Below are 16,792 nucleotides of genomic sequence, written 5' to 3' on the forward strand. Positions count from 1 at the left end.
CTGTGAGATCTCTTTTTCATTCCTGATACCCACACTTCAGAGCCGTAAGGTAAATGGAAGAATGTAGGGAGGCTAGGACAAGCTATAACAAAAGCCTTCTACTTTTACATTGATCATATATTTCTTATGCATCTACTGTATATCAGTTATATACTAGGTTTCTTTTTTAAATACTAATTATTATTTATTTTATGTATATGAGAAGAGATGGTCATGAGCCACCATGTGGTTGCTGGGAATTGAACTCAGAGCAGCCAGTGCTCTTAACCACTGAGCCATCTCTCCAGCCCATATACTTGGTTTCTTAAAAGTTCTTTGTCTCAAAACATACAATCAGAACAAAAGAAATTAGCAAATAAGTTCAGTGTTGAGAGGAGAGAGTAGAACCTGTTGTGAATGCAGCTCCACTGTTCTAGGTCTCCCTGGGGTGCATACCTTGACCTGAGCAATGGTGTAGAAGGCACATAGTCTTGTGATTGTGCTGGACTAGCAGATGATAATTGGCCACCATCCTGGGACACAAATATCCTGATTAATAGCTCTAGCTTGATAATCGCACCCAGACTCAGTGCTGTGGTGGAGACAGTAAGCTGCATTGTGTGTGGGTGGGATTTCTCTGTAAACTTGCACCAGTAGTCAGAAGGTGAGAGAGTTACCCATGTGGAAACATATCTGCTAAGACATTCCCCGAAGCACCAAATGCTCATCGGAGAGCATCTGCACACATGGCATTCGAATAAGCATGTACGAGGCCTGGGCTGAGACATGAAGCCACTCCTCTGGCTGGTATCTAATGAGACTGAACCGAGCAATTTCCAGGGCTAGAACTGGAGCAATGCCTCCCAGTTATAACTAATCACCACAGTCTCTTTAACACACAGCTGTAGATCTCTGTTTCCCTGAAGAAGGTTGAATAGACTGACAGTGACTTATGTCCCTACTGGGTAAACCATTGTCTCTGAGTGTTAGCAGTGATTTTATAAGCCATCTAATTAATGTTCCAAGAACCACTGTGTGTCGGGTTCAGGCTCTGTCTGTGAGGTTTATATTACCTTGTGAATTATGAAGTCTGTCTGACATTGTCATTTTCTCTCCTTCAGGACCACGCAGATATAGAGTGGAAATTTGCTCGAACAAAGCTTTGGATGAGCTACTTTGAAGAAGGGGGTACCCTGCCTACACCTTTCAATGTCATCCCAAGCCCCAAGTCCCTGTGGTACCTGGTCAAGTGGATATGGACGCACTTATGTAAGAAAAAGATGAGAAGAAAGCCAGAAAGCTTTGGGACAATTGGGGTAAGGACACGTTCTATTAGTGTTACACAGACCGTCGAACATGTGTTTACATAGAGTTGATTCTTGACTGAATATAGGCAGATCTTATGACTTTCTGTCCTAATTTATTTTACCCAGTGATGTTTAACTGTACATAGCTCATGTTCAACTCCCTGACAGAGGAGCTAGGACTCTTCCCCAGCCCACTTTCTGAATGAAAGACACCACTCACATCTCAGTGGGATCCACGCTCTTCAAAGAGAGGCCTCCCCATTCTGTTAGCCTAGGCTTGGGGCCACAAACCTCTCTCTTTGCACCCTGATTTCTAGCTTTTCTGCAATTACAACAGTGATTTTTCTGTGGCATAGCTAACACCTGTCTCTTTCTCCCTCTGAACTGTAGAGTCTATGAGGAAAGGTACAGGCTATAATGTCTTCAAGTCCTAGTGCTTATCACTGAATCTGTTATTTAGGATGATGTTGACTGTTGGTTTATCAGCTCTAGCATTTATTAAGTCTTTATAAAGGTCTGCTCCCTTCAGTCCTATGGCTCCAGGACTTTTGTCAAAGGCAATCTGGCATCTGTTAGAATGATCATGTGAAAAATTTTAAGACATTTACTTGATTTTTTTCTTTAATTGACTTACATATGCTCAGCTATCCCTATTTATCCAGGATAAATTCAACTTTATCATGGTGGGTGATCTTTTAGATAGATGCCAAAATTTAGTATACAAGTTTTTTTTGAAAATGTTTTACATCTGTGTTCACTGAGGACATTGGTCTGTATTTTCTTTCTTATGTCTTTATCTACCTGCCTTACTTATCTGGTGTTAGATTATAGATTTCCATAAGACTGCCCATTAATAACCATGGGACACAGTCCATACTAGGCTGTCTTGAAATTTCCTCTGGCAGGGCCATTAATCCAAAACTCTTCAATTTAGCCTCAGGCAGACATTTGAAACGGGGCAAAATAGAGCTACATTCTTTGTCAAAATATCACAAGAACAATCTCTAGGCTATTTATTAATATTCTCAAAAACCTCATGAACAGGGCCATCATTGTCTACACTGCTCTTAGCACCAATGTCTTCCCTGCTTCTACTACTATGGCACATTAATCTTGTTTAGAGCATTCAACTGCTTTCCTAATCTAAAGTCCCAAAGTTCACATTTCACCAACAGCAAGCATGGTGACAACAGTACTCCAGTTCCTGGTACTAATTTCTGTCTTAATACCTAAAGACGACACATGCAAATATGTGACTGTATGGGGCCATTATTACTTAAACCACCATAGGTCCTGGTGGCTTCTATTTGGCCCCTTGTACTAGTAAAGACTTAGGGCTGGGTTTTTCAGTCCCAGCTTCCTTTCAGCTTGAGTTCTTATTACTATTTCTGTCTATTTACAGAATTCAGTTTTCAAATACTAAATTGACTTTGTCATTTCATTCAACTGTAAGTCTATGTTTTCTTGAACATCACTTAGGCATTTATTGCTATTCTCTTTAAGTTCATTGGAGTGTTTCTTCTTGTCATCTTAAACTTCTTTATTTCTTTGAAGTTTATGAGTGCTATTTTAAATCTGTGTACTGGTGTTCATCTAGGTAATTCTCATTGGAGACCATTTCTATAGAAGCTTGGTTTGTGGCTGGAACATAATGTCTTGACCTTTCCTATTGTTTTTGTTTGGCTATGAGAGCAGGCATGTGCTAGTCTGAGAGTCTTGCCTGTGTCACGTTGGCCCAGTGTGGCAACTGCTTATCTTGAGGTGGCCTTGGGAGTGTGGAGATGGCATGGGTAGGATTAATCTAAAGGGAACTCACCCGGAAAAGTGTGTAGAAGTAGTTAAACTAGATGTAGGGAATGGATTGTGGTACCAGCACTGGCAGGTAAGGGTCTTCCCTCTTGTCCTTGACAAACCCACCCACACTGCATGTGTGGCAAGTGATTAGCTTTCACAGGATTTCTTTTACAAAGAGTGCCGTGGATTGTTCCTTCAACCCAGTATCAGTTCTTTTTTTTTTTTTTTTTTTTTTTTTTTTTTACTATTTATTTTACGTATGTGAGAACACTGTCGCTGTCTTCAGACACACCAGAAGAGGGCATCAGATCCCATTACAGATGGTTGTGAGCCACTATGTGGGAATTGAACTCAGTACCTTTGGAAGAGCAGTTAGTGCTCTTAACTGCTGAACCATCTCTCCAGCCCCCCAGTATCAGTTCTAATACCAAGGAGAAATTGACTGACATGGAAAAGTCACTGCTCAGGAGAGGTGGTTTTGCTTCTATATACTATGACCTCTGAACTTGAGGTATCACGGCTGGATAATATATGCAGCCTTACAAATCACAGCTGGATTAGGAAAATAACAGAGAAAACCTCTTAGTTTCTAATTTGCTGTCTTTATCAGTGATTTTAAGAAAGAATATAATTCTTTTACTCTAAATGTTTGATTTGTCCACTAAGCCGTGTCAAATTCAAGTAATTTTTAAAATGTTATAGAATAATGAATTGAACATAAAAAGTCTTTCAGGAATCAGTAAGCAAAAAAAGCATGTGTTCCACAGGTCAGTAACTCAGCTAGTAGATGAGGTATAAAAGTGGGACCCCATTCCTGAAGGCATCTGTGGGGAAAGCACAGCAGTCAAGTCATTATACCAATAGTTGCTAACAAACTAATCAATGTGTTAATGTGGTAATATACAAAATGCTATACAAAATGCATGCACTAACTGGCATTGTATATCAAACATGGGCAAAATGGTTTCTGGGGTGTGGACATTCAACTTACTCCTTTCTGAATTAAACTTTATTTACTGTATTTCAATGTAAGAATTTTTTCTGAGGCAGGGTCAAATTATGTAGCCCAGGTTAGCCTGGAACTCTCAGAGATACACCTGAGTTTGCATTCCCAGTGCTGGGATTAAAAGGTTGTACTACCACACCTAACTACATTTCTTGTTATAAATGGATCTTCAATGGAAAAAGACAGCAATGATTATGTCACTTTAGTCAATACATTACCTGACATACAAGTTTTTGATTTTGAAAGAGGAAAGCCAACTGATGGAAATGAGTCTTTCACATTTCAATTTTAGGCAAATCATGGAGAACCTGTGGTTTTAATGAACACATGAAACTTATTTCAATTTACTACACTCTCCTCTTAATACAACATCCTCCTGTTCTGCCCACTCAAAGGCTGAAGAACTACTCTCATAACTGCCTCTCAACTGTCTCCAAAGTCCCTTGTGGTCAGTCTTTAGTCTATGTAATCTCCTGTTCTTAGATGTAAGGAAGGTCTTAAAATTCATTTGGACTTCTTCCCTTCTAAGCACCAAGGAGCACAGACCCTGATTTGCTTCTGAAGTCAGAAATGTTTTGTTCTTTCAGGGTGCATGGTCACAGATGCATGACCATAGATGACATTCAGTTTTCTATTAAAGGAACAATTCCCATTTTTCAGAATGAGATCTAAAAGATGTGAGTTCTAGAGTTTTCTTGACTATAGATTACTGTTCTCAAAACACACAAAATCCTTCTGAGTCTCTATTTTTAAATTACATCGTTGGCTCTAATCTGATGCACAGCAGGCTAATTTAAGCTAATTGACCACAAACTATTCATTTTTCCTTGGCAATATACATTTTTCTAACCATTTATTGTACATGCTTTAGTGATTTGAGAATTTATGTCAAACCAAATAGTCTGAGTCATGCCTGTCTCCCCCACCTTCTTTGCAGCATCAAACAACTCTTTCTCCCCTTAAGGGTCTTGGGTAAGCTTTGCCCCAACCAAACTCAGAATTTGGTCTTTTTCTACTCTAAAGATGTAATAGTTTGGCTTGTGAACTCTTAGTTATGGTATGAGTCTCTCTCTCTCTCTCTCCCTCTCTCTCTCTCTCTCTCTCTCTCTCTCTCTCTCTCTCTCTCTCTGTGTGTGTGTGTGTGTGTGTGTGTGTGTGATATTATTTGTATAGTTTGCTTTTATCTACAAAACAAAAAGAACATGAACTGAAGGGACTCTCTGATAAGCCTGAAGAGCTGCACTCTCATGGTAGAAGGAGGGACCAACTCCTCAAAGTTAGCATCTGACCTCTGTACACATGCTATGGCATGTGTGTCCACACACATATATACATCCACACACACAAAATAAATGTATGTAGTTTCATTCTTTAAAAAAAAGATGGTTCTGAGACTGTGGAAGAGTTATTGACGTAAAAGCGTGCAAAGTTATTGCTACTGCTGTGAGGTCACTCAGCTGTGATATCACTCACATTTGGCTAATCTCTGTGACAGTTTGCTGCATGGGCACTTGATGATAAAGGTTTACACACATGCACACCCACACACACACACACACACACACAGAGAGAGAGAGAGAGAGAGAGAGAGAGAGAGAGAGAGAGAGAGAGAGAGAGAGAGAGTGTGTCAGGGTCCTTAGCAGAAGACCAGTGACATGCACTTTGCAAAATCAAATCAAGTCTTAAAATATGTTATCATTCCCCAAAGGGAACTTAGAGATCAGCCAGCTCTACCATTTTCTTTAGAAAACAACTTCTTTACTTTATCCAGTTTCTCATGATCCCTTAGGGACAAAGCTTCTTGAGGACAGAAGCAATGGGGGGTGGGGGTGGGAGATAAATAGATCCTTTTGTTTCTCAGTGCTCTTGGCTTCCCATCACCCTCTCTTATTCCTTGAAAAGTCTGAGGAGTGCACAGCAGGTCTCTGTGTTTCACACTCAGCTTTTGATTTTTCTACAAGGCCTTTGGAGATCTCGGAAGAATATATCTCAAAGACCGGATTTGAATTCTGCTTTGACCCATAACATGTGTAAATTTATGCCATGCTTTTTAAGAATTCAAAATTCAGCCAGAGATGATTATGGTCTTCGATGCATTTTCTCTAACCTTCCTGCTGCGGTTCACTTAAAGAGTCTTGTCACCCATAAGTTGTGTGAATTCACATTGCTGGTCATTCAATGCACATTCTCAGAAAGAGCCTAGAACCACAGCTCTTCTTGGGGGTGACTGCCCTGGTCACTCTCCAGGAGCCATTATTCCTGTTCTCATCTTGTTGTTCAAGCTTCCTGGCAACAGTCATTCAGTAGTCCTGGAAACTCATTAACTCATGTTTGTCTTAACCTCAGACTTCCTCTGATGGATAATAGATATTTTCAGGTAAATCAGCCGTTCACGTGATTACTTTATGCAGGAAAACAAATGATGAAGATATGTTTTATTGTTGAGGAAAACATTTATGAAGGAAGTACACCCATTATTGACAGATGTTCTTTCCCTAGGCAATCTTGAAAATCCCACTGAAAGGCCAATTACTGAGAGTATACTAATCAAATAATAGCATCAAAAATCACAAGTCTGAGAAATTTTTTATTTTTATTGTATGTCTATGACCTTTCAGAGTTCAGAAGAATGTGTTGAATTGCCTGAAATAGAGGTGCAGATGGTTTTGAGTTACCATGTGAGTGCTAGGAACCAAACCTGGGTCCTCTGAGAGAGCAGCCAGTGCCCTTAACCACTGAGCCATCTCTATAGTCCCTTACCAAATGTTTGTCAATGCTTTCCATGGTACTGAAGCTTGAGTCCCGAGGCTCCAGTTTATACCAGAATCATCTAGAATTCTTTTTCAGATTGAAAGCTTAATGAGAAATCCCTATCCAAAGAACGCATAATGATCTATCTCAGCTTTACAAGCTAAACCTCATCCTCTGTGCTTATTGTTGGAATACATTCAATTAGAGTCCGAGAATGCCGAGGTCATGCCTCTCCCAAAGCATGTCATTAAAGTGAAAGATTCTTCATGTTGCAGACACGGTGGGTTTGTAACTGGGATGCTTAAGTTAATAGGGCAACATACTAACTCCCCAAACTACCAGATCTTTGATAAAACCATAGCATTTCTTGAGTTTTATATTTACCACTGTGTGATCTTCTCTTTTGTGCATAGTAGAACATGAAGCATGGTCTCAGGGTCGTTCAGTGTCAGCCAGCCTCCGGATGCAGACGAGCAATTAAAGGCTTAGCAGTTGCCGCAGAAATACAATTAATTAAGTCAGTGACAAGAGAATTAGAACCTGTGAATTCGCTGCCCCTCAACTCCCCAGCAGTTGTAAAAGAAGATGCAGTCCCCGCCTGCTCTTCATCCTTAGTGGTAATTTGTCAAAAATGTACAACTCAAGCTTCACCACTCTCAGTGGGCTTGACTATGATCTTCCAGAAAGGACAGCAGCCGTCCATGAAAACCCTGCTTCCCCTGAGTTCCTGCTGTAAGATTTTCTGGAAACAGTTTTATTCAACTTGCTTCTTTTTTTAAATGGCTATGTACATGTAGTGAGTTGAGACCTCACACTAAGAATATTTTTTTTATCTGACAGAATCAAGGTAAGACCATCATAGAAATACATGGCACATGTCATTCTTGTCATACACTATCAAGGGCACATGCTATAAAAACATTGACTCTGATGTTTAGAAGAGGGTAGTTTATGAATATATATATACAACTTAATATATACATATATTAATATGAGTGTGATATAGATGTGTATATGTATATGTCAGCTGAATATACTTATATTGCAAAAGGAGTCTAAAATTATGACACGTAGTGGTGGGAATTTCTGTAAGGAAGTGTGGGAGTTTTGAGTAATCTGAATTCATCCTCTGTATTTTAGCACTTGTGATAGAGATTCTATGGCTTCCTTGAAGTATTGTGACTTTCTAGAGGCAGCTTGGAAACTGAAACATCCCTTCTTTCCTTCTTCTAACCAAGAGGACTCTGTAAAAGAGTGCAGTTGGTTATCATTTTTGACAGATTTTATTTTTATACATTTCAATTTGCTTGCTCAAATGGGAGGTAGCATAGGGTGTGCTTGGTACTCTTGGAACTTCAGGAATGAGGCCCTGACCACTCTTGGTCTGACGAGATGGTACTGGGAGTTCCACACCTTTATTTTATACATTTAGAACATGGGCTTGTGAAGAGGAATTTACAACTGCGTGCTGCAGTGATGGGAAAGTGTCTTCTAAAGGACACTAAGTAAATTCATCTCAAACAGAGTCAAACTGCAATTTCTGGAGTAAAGATTCCATCCAGCATTGGCCCCTTGCCGGTTTTTTACAGCTCTGAAGGAGAACACAGCAGGTTGTATCCTTAATAGGATTCACTGAGCAGAGGAAAGACTAAAAGGCATAATTCATGGGCCAGGAACTTAGTGACAGACAGAAACCAGAGTGGAAATGAAAGAAAATGACCCTGAACATTGACTGCAGGGAATCTGCTTTTGCAGAAAGCCTGACATTCCACATGGTAGATATGGAAAGAATAGAAGCTACAAAGCCAGAAAATGTCACAGTGCCTTCCCTGGAGCCCCTGTCCTGTTGCAGACCTGGCTCTCTGCTTGAGAGAGCTGGTGCAGCTGGTCAAACCTCAGCTTCCCTTGCAAAGTTGAGCCTTCTCACTACTTCATTTTCTTCCCATTAGTTCTACAATTCAAATGCCATGGTTAAGCCTAATACATCAGGTGGAACCTGCTTATGATTATGTGACATATGACTATACCTTGAAATCCTCCCTACTCCCCTTCTCCAACACCATCCTACCAGGGAACATTCCATATGCAGTCCAGCTGCATGTGAATGGTTGACATGTGTATAACAAAGAGAACAATGCCACCATGTTCTCTCCCTAGACTAACCAAATACTCTCCCTAGACTCACACTAAATTAAGTCTTTGATCTAAGTCCATTTTAATGTCAGGCAGAGTTGATGACCAATCTAATTAAAAATAAAAGCTGCAGAATGCAACTCTCAACACTGCAAAAGCTTCACAGATATCTGATTATCCCCATTCACTTAGTGCTTTTAAATTTAATACCCCGATTACATTATTCTTATAAACACACCTCAGTCAGTACAAGTTTTGGGTTGTTCCAGTGGCAATAATGATGCAGTCTCTACGCCAACAATAGTAGAAAACTCCTGAAAGTCAGCAGATCTTAACCCTATAGCAAGGTGACAAATATCCTAAGTATCATGGAGGTAGGTCTGATAGATGACATTTAAAGATATCACTAATTGGCAACAACTTATTATGTGTGTTGTAAAGGATATACGTGAGTTTACCTGTCTTCCTCTCCTTACTTCCAATGGTTAAGTTAGAAATCCCAAGCCCCTAGTACCTTGAAATGTGAGCTTGTTGGTGGTGTTACTTTTTAAAGCTATTTTATTGGGCTCTTATACCTCTCCTTCCCTTCTAACTATTCTACCCAAAGCCCTTCCAACCCCACAACACTAAACACGAGAGGAAGGTTAGAGGGGGAAAGGAGGTGTACCTCTTTCTGCAACAAAATGGACTACGTCCTGCTGATTAAGGATGTTGTGTTTCTTGGGGCCAGACCAATATTTGTTCTAAGAATATCTCCTGCTGCTTCCTCTTCCTCCTCTTCCTCCTCCTCCTCCCTCTCCTCCTCTTCCTCCTCCTCCTTTTCTCCTCCTCCTTCTCCTCCTCTTCTTCCTCCTCTTTCTCCTCCTCCCCCTCCTTCTCCTCCTCTTCCTCCTCCTCCTCTTCCTCCTCCTCTACCTCCTCTTCCTCCTCCTCTTCCTCCTCCTCTTCCTCCTCTTCCTCCTCTTCCTCCTCTTCCTCCTCTTCCTCCTCTTCCTCCTCTTCCTCTTCTTCTACCTCCTCCTCCTCCTCCTCCTCCTCCTCTTCCTCCTCCTCTTCCTCCTCCTCTTCCTCCTCCTCTTCCTCCTCCTCTTCCTCCTCTTCCTCCTCCTCTTCCTCCTCTTCCTCCTCTTCCTCCTCTTCCTCCTCTTCCTCTTCTTCTACCTCCTCCTCTTCCTCCTCCCCCCTCCTCCTCCTCTTCCTCCTCCTCTTCCTCCTCCTCTTCCTCCTCCTCTTCCTCCTCTTCCTCCTCTTCCTCCTCTTCCTCCTCTTCCTCTTCTTCTACCTCCTCCTCCTCCTCCTCCTCCTCCTCCTCCTCCTCCTCCTCCTCCTCCTCTTCTTGTTTTGCTCAAGAGCATTGTCAAACCTCAACAACAATCAGGAGCAGCAGGAGGAGCAGCAGCCCCCCCCAGGCTCTAGGGGCTCTCCCTTTTCAGAGACCTCAGAATTAAACCATCTGCAGCTAGCAAAATCACATCCTTCCTAGTACATGATGCAAATCATAATCACCTGCTGTGAAACCACCTCTTATTCCATACCTGGGATTAAAACAAAAACCATATTCATATAACATACGTGAATTTTTAAGGAAACAAAAAAACTGCAGCTTACTATAGTATGTAGGCTGAGGTCATAAGGGCTTTCTAAGATTCCAGCCATGTGTAGACACACTATGTAAAACTGCACACAGAGTAATTCAGCTTCCAGACCAAGGATCTGTGGCTATGACCAGAAGCTGCAAAGCTCTATGCAGCCTGATGCCAGACCCTAGCTGCACCACTTAAATGCCAATTTCCCATTCTAGCCTCTCTCCCCTTCCAGGGTATCAGCATCTCATGATCTAGCTTAACAAAGTACTCCAGTGCACATACACACATGTACACACACACACACACACACACACACACACACACACACACACACAAAGAATCACATAAAAGTCACACAAAGAGAGGCAAATGCACTCAAATTATGTTTCCTTGGAAGTAATCCAGAGATCGGTCAATTGATGAGGTTTGAGGATTCAGGAATATTTTTAATTTGTGTCAATCACTAATTAATAAGTGAAGAAGTGGAAAGATAAAGAAAGCTAATGCCAGTGACAGATGCTATGAATCATATCTTAATATCCCAAACTACCCAATGAGTTTATTTTCACTGCACAACTTTAATGTCCCTCTGGGATATAATCAGCTTTATCCACATTTAACCTTATCTCCTTGTTCTTACTATTGCATCGGCACTGCACACTTCAAATGCAGACAATAGGGACAGGTTGGCAAAAGCAGACACTAAAACAGGGATCTATGCCGAGTCACTAGGGAAGGGCATAGATGGGATGAGTAGTGCAGCCTTCATGCCTATCACTAGGCAAGTTGGTCCAGATTCATCCCTTCTTATAGGGAAGTGGTTATCTCATTTCTAGCAGGGATATTAACATTGAACAGCTGATATAACATCCCAAGACTAAAAGGTATTATGTAATTACCAAAGAGATGGAGAACATAATCAGTTGACACAAAGTGAACTGCCTTCAGTAAGCCTTAAACCTAACCCGAGGAATGTAACCCCCCAGTTAGCTAAGTAAGCATTTCCTATGCCTTTTCTCTGACAAGTTTTTTATATTTGTTAATTTTTTCCCCAAGCCAAATATATTATGGGTTACTTTAAACCATGCTGTTTATTCTCTTTCATATTTGAATTAAAAAAATGTTGACTATGGGTGTTAAGGAAGGTTCTAGAACTTGAAAAAACCTGTGCCCATTTTAATGTTTAAATGCACCATGATATCCTTGTTCATCATTCATAGCTGTGAGTCCATCAACCCTAATCTTAGTTTAATGCTCAATAAAGCTCAGCCATGACCTCAGACTTCTTCTGACATTATCTTTCTGAATTTAAGAAGATCCTAAAGCCAGGAAAGGTGGACCAACTGAATTGGTTCTATGTTAAGTTAAGGGTCTGTATACTTAAAGTATCTTGGAAGTCATTTGTTGATATTGAGTGAGTGTTAAAGATACATGCATGCATACATACATACATACATACATACATACATACATACATACAATTCATTTAGTACTTCTTTTTATTTTAAGCAATGCCACCACAGGATCTGATAAGGCCACTGTTTTTTCCTGGAAATGCTTTTGTTCTTGGAGTTTATCTTGGGTTTTATTTCATGAGGAGGCAGACACTACCCCCATCTGGTGGCCTGACCATAAAACACCCATGCTCCACTCTTCAAGATAGTCTAATTTCCTGTTTTTGTTTTTTTGTTTTGTTTTTTTTTTTTGGCAAATGCCTTAATCATAGAGAGAATTCAGTTCTCATGTAGTGAACGCTGTTTTTGGTAATTAGTGGCTTCAGGAATCAAAGCTCCACCTTCCTTTCTTTGTAAAGCACCTCTTGTCTTGATACACAGACACTGCTTAGGTCCAATAGAATAGAATTTTGACTTTTAAAATATATTTTCAAAATATCATTTTATATTCATGCACTGCTCTTTCTAAAATTCTATTTTATCATCCTATGGTTAAATATTTACTAGGTAACAAGATCAAAAGCCTTATTAGAAACCAAGAACTATTCTTCCCTTTGCTTCTCAAAATATACCAAATTAATTCCTTTATTACAGAAATGTTTTTGCTTAGATTGACTTCTTTGAGTGTTCTTTCTTAAGAATAGATGCTGCTGCTTATTAAAATGCATTATGTGGGGGTCACATAGACAGGTTCTTACTAATGCTTTTAAACTTCTCGTGAAAGGCGAAAATATAAAAATTTAATCTCATCTGTTGTTTTAACTCAATTCTTAATGGACTTTTTCTGCCATCAACCATCTTCTCTCCATTCTGTTGTAAAAAGCTGATATAGTGTGCAGACCCGCCTTTGCTCCTGAAATGTCTCAGTCTCTTCCAGGAAGTAATACGGTGGGGAGCTTGGTGGGTGGAATCAATGTGAAGACTCAGTTACACCCTGGCTTCTCTGGGTTCCATCTTCGAACCACAAGGTGAAAGGTAGCTGAAAGTCACATTCGCTAACTTAAAAACAATTAGTTTAGCTAGTATTGTAGCTGATTAGCTCTTTATTCACTGATTTTATTAAATCTTCTCTAAAAAAGAAAGCCCCTTCAGTGGCTATATCATTGTACCTGTTGCAAGTTCCTCTCCTCCAAGATATCAGATTATGCATTGTTACTTATGATGACTGATTTCTATATTTTTCTGCGTTGATATTCATGAGAAGACATTAATTCCACTTGCTATTCCCTTCCCCAGTTATTTCCTGTCTCTGCCTTGCAGTATTTCCAGGGATGCCAGATGTGTATCAAGTTATGATTAGCCCATTCTCCCACAGCCCTGCAGCCTATCTCAGATCCCCGCCTCGAGCATGGTTAATTTACTCTGCTTTGAGAGTCCCATATGTTATAGCCCTGTGCTTTTACATTTTATCTATTGATTCTTTGGATGTGTGGGAAGCCTCTCTGTGACTATGGCTCATTGCCCCCACTTTGGTGATAGAAGACAAGAGCAGCTTTCTCTGCAAAAGCAGTGACTTTGAGGATCATAATGTATCTATGTAACCACGCAGGAATGTCCTTTCCCTTTCAGCGGCGTGCTGCTGATAACTTGAGAAGGCATCACCAATACCAAGTAAGTAGTGCTTGTGTTTGTTCCTGAAATGACTGTTCAAACAAAATGCAGATCTGACTCGGGACAGAAACTGAACCCATGCACTGAATGTCAATCCTGTCCTTCAGGAGGTGATGAGGAATCTGGTGAAGCGGTACGTGGCAGCCATGATCAGAGAGGCAAAAACTGAAGAAGGCTTGACAGAGGAGAATGTTAAGGTAATGCTTCACCTTCATCACCGAGGCAGCCTTTAAGGCCAGATTTACAAACCTGGCCTTATGTGTTCTAGCACACATCCATGCCATGCCGCCTGTGTTTTAAATTAAACTTCCATGGAAGTAAGTGAGAGGGCAGACGGACAAACAGAAAAACAACAGCAAAGTAGAGAAATTTCCCAAGTTGCTTTGAAACATACTTAACCCACACTGTCATGAGGGCTTAACTTAGTGGCAAGGAAGATCTCATGGTAGCATTCTGATCCCTGCCCAAAATCCCTGCTGTGCCAAGTGAAGTCTCATTTGTATGTCAGCCTGATTTCTGAAGCATTTACCGACCAACCTGCTACCAATGGCACAAGCTTCCTGGGTCTCTGTAGCTCCTGGGGGCAGGGATGTAAGGTTTTCATCAATTGCAACTTATATGTTTAGTCTTTGAACTTGATTTCCTATTTTTAAAGTTTTGTGAGAAGAAATGGTATGTTTTAAATTAAATGTAAATCAATTCTTTTATTTTACATGACTGTTTATAAATTTTGGAGGAATGCTTTAAGGTTAATGTGATATTTATAGATAAACTCAAAACAATAAAAGCGCAAAAGATCTTTATAGAAACAACAGCTAAACAGTCAGTGAGGTAAGCAAGGAGAGTAACTGCCAAACAAACAGCACAGATTGTCAGTTAAATAAACTCCAAAGTACTTTTCTGCAACTATAAATCTCAATTATGAAACTAAATGCTTCCTTTTTCCTGGAAGACAGTTTGGTTAGGGGTAGGAGGAAGGCTGAGAAAGAGGTTTCCCAACAAGATAAATAAAGGAAGGAAGGAAGGAAGGAAGGAAGGAAGGAAGGAAGGATGGGTGGATCTAGGAGCCTCACTGAATCAGAATCAGAACTTTGGGACCCAATGGTTGGTCCAAGCCCGAAGGTACTGAGAACAGAGGGAGTTTCTCAGAAGGCTAAGTTTTGTGTTATTTTACTTTGCACATGCCCTTTCATAGAAAACATTACTGCATTAAAATGTGTGACCCCAGGACCACGAAGAGGCTTGACAGTTAGAAGTAGACTCCAGAGAGGAAATATTTGAATCCACTGTCTCCAAGAAAGTAGATAGCCCACTGAACAGTGACAGAAAGTACAGTCCCTTTTGTTTCTATGTCACCCTTAGAGGATTTCCTTATGTGTCCCAGCTGCTTTTCTCATCATTGTCACGAAACACTAAAGAGAAGCAACTCAAAAGAGAGACTATTTCTTTTGCCTCACGGTTTGAGAAGCATTTGTCCATCATGTCAGAGAGTGCAAGGTAGAACAGTTCCTGTCATGGCTGCCAGGAATAGAAAGGGCCCATGGACAGGTTCACTATTGTTTCCATTCTCCCGTAGATCCTACCTTCCTGTGAATGCCATGATATTATGAATCTATAATAAAATTAGCCCATTGAGTGGGCCTTGGGTCTTTATCTAGCATCATGGATGCACCCAGAAGCATATTTTAGGGATCTCTCGGCTCCATCATGCTAGCTGTGAGGAATAACCATCATTCTAGGATATAAAATGCCATGGGGAAATGAGTGACACCGGGTATCAGAGAAAGAGCCTGAAATTCTAAGGAGAATCCCAGGAGTCAGAGCCCCGGGTCTTCAAAGGGTGCAGGACCATTTCAGGCTGATCTGCGAAGTTAGAAAATGACATTTCCGTAAGTCAGCACCTAACATGTCATTTGGATTTCATTCAGGAACTAAAGCAAGACATTTCTAGCTTCCGCTTCGAAGTTCTGGGATTGCTCCGGGGAAGCAAGCTCTCAACAATACAGTCAGCCAACGCAGCGAGTTCAGCCAGCTCCGCGGACTCCGATGAGAAGAGCCACAGCGAAGGTAATGGCAAGGACAAGAGAAAGAATCTCAGCCTCTTTGATTTAACCACTCTGATCCACCCGCGGTCGGCAGTCATTGCCTCCGAGAGACATAACCTAAGCAATGGTTCTGCCCTGGTGGTGCAGGAGCCGCCCAGGGAGAAGCAGAGGAAAGTGAATTTTGTGGCTGATATCAAAAACTTCGGGTTATTTCATAGACGGTCAAAGCAAAATGCTGCTGAGCAAAACGCAAACCAAATCTTCTCTGTTTCAGAAGAAATTACTCGTCAACAGGCGGCAGGAGCACTTGAGAGAAATATCCAACTGGAATCCCAAGGATTAGCTTCACGGGGTGACCGCAGCATTCCTGGTCTCAATGAACAGTGTGTGCTAGTAGACCATAGAGAAAGGAATACGGACACTTTGGGTTTACAGGTAGGCAAGAGAGTGTGCTCCTCCTTCAAGTCGGAGAAGGTGGTGGTGGAAGACACCGTCCCTATTATACCAAAGGAGAAACACGCCCAGGAGGAGGACTCAAGCATAGATTATGATTTAAGCCCCACGGACACAGTTGCCCATGAAGATTATGTGACCACGAGATTGTGACAACTTGGAGAAGGAGTGTTTACCATACCTATACATATTTTCCATAGTGCTCTGGGCAGGCAAAATGTATGAAATTACATTATCAAATGCTAATTTACACTTTCTAACGTTTATCTGTCGTGGCGTATTAGCCTGTATTTATGTTTGAACAAAGCAGAGGCAACGTGAACCCTCCTCTTTTGTAGCCTGCTTTTGCTATCATGGTTTATTTTACAAGTGTTTCTGTTGAATAAACGCACCTTCTACCCTTGTACTGTTACAATAACCCACAGAAAATTTTTAGCTATCTTTTTCAATTAAAACCAATGCAATTGATTTCATGTGGTAAGTGGCTCCTACAATAGATATTTTTATATGCAAAACAGTGTATGTTGAAATAATAAACATTAGACATTTTCGTAACTTTGGGGCAGGGGGGGATTGTTAGAGCTGACTGCTCACTGAAGACTTCCATCCATCTTGACGTAATAATTTAATAAGCAACTGTTACCAAGTTACTTCTTCTGAACATGTAAATAAC

The 16,792-nt window shown here is 40.8% G+C and overlaps 1 protein-coding gene across 3 annotated transcripts in view; it reads left to right on the forward strand.

Annotated features, from left to right (window-relative positions):
• Positions 1-16,587, forward strand: part of Trpc4 (transient receptor potential cation channel, subfamily C, member 4) — a 168,827-nt gene extending 152,240 nt beyond the window's left edge. The window contains exons 8-12 of one of the 3 annotated variants that reach the window (XM_087635812.1): positions 1,101-1,295; positions 13,580-13,621; positions 13,729-13,818; positions 15,550-15,688; positions 15,944-16,587. In XM_087635812.1, the coding sequence (XP_087491938.1) occupies positions 1,101-1,295; positions 13,580-13,621; positions 13,729-13,818; positions 15,550-15,688; positions 15,944-16,272 (795 nt within the window). In that variant the 3' untranslated portion in view covers positions 16,273-16,587. 3 annotated transcript variants of the gene reach the window in all.
• The last annotated feature ends 205 nt before the right edge of the window (positions 16,588-16,792 follow it).

The sequence above is a fragment of the Rattus norvegicus genome, chromosome 2 (assembly GCF_021556685.1).
Source record: "Rattus norvegicus strain SHRSP/BbbUtx chromosome 2, alternate assembly SHRSP_T2T, whole genome shotgun sequence".
NCBI classification, from domain to species: Eukaryota; Metazoa; Chordata; class Mammalia; order Rodentia; family Muridae; genus Rattus; species Rattus norvegicus.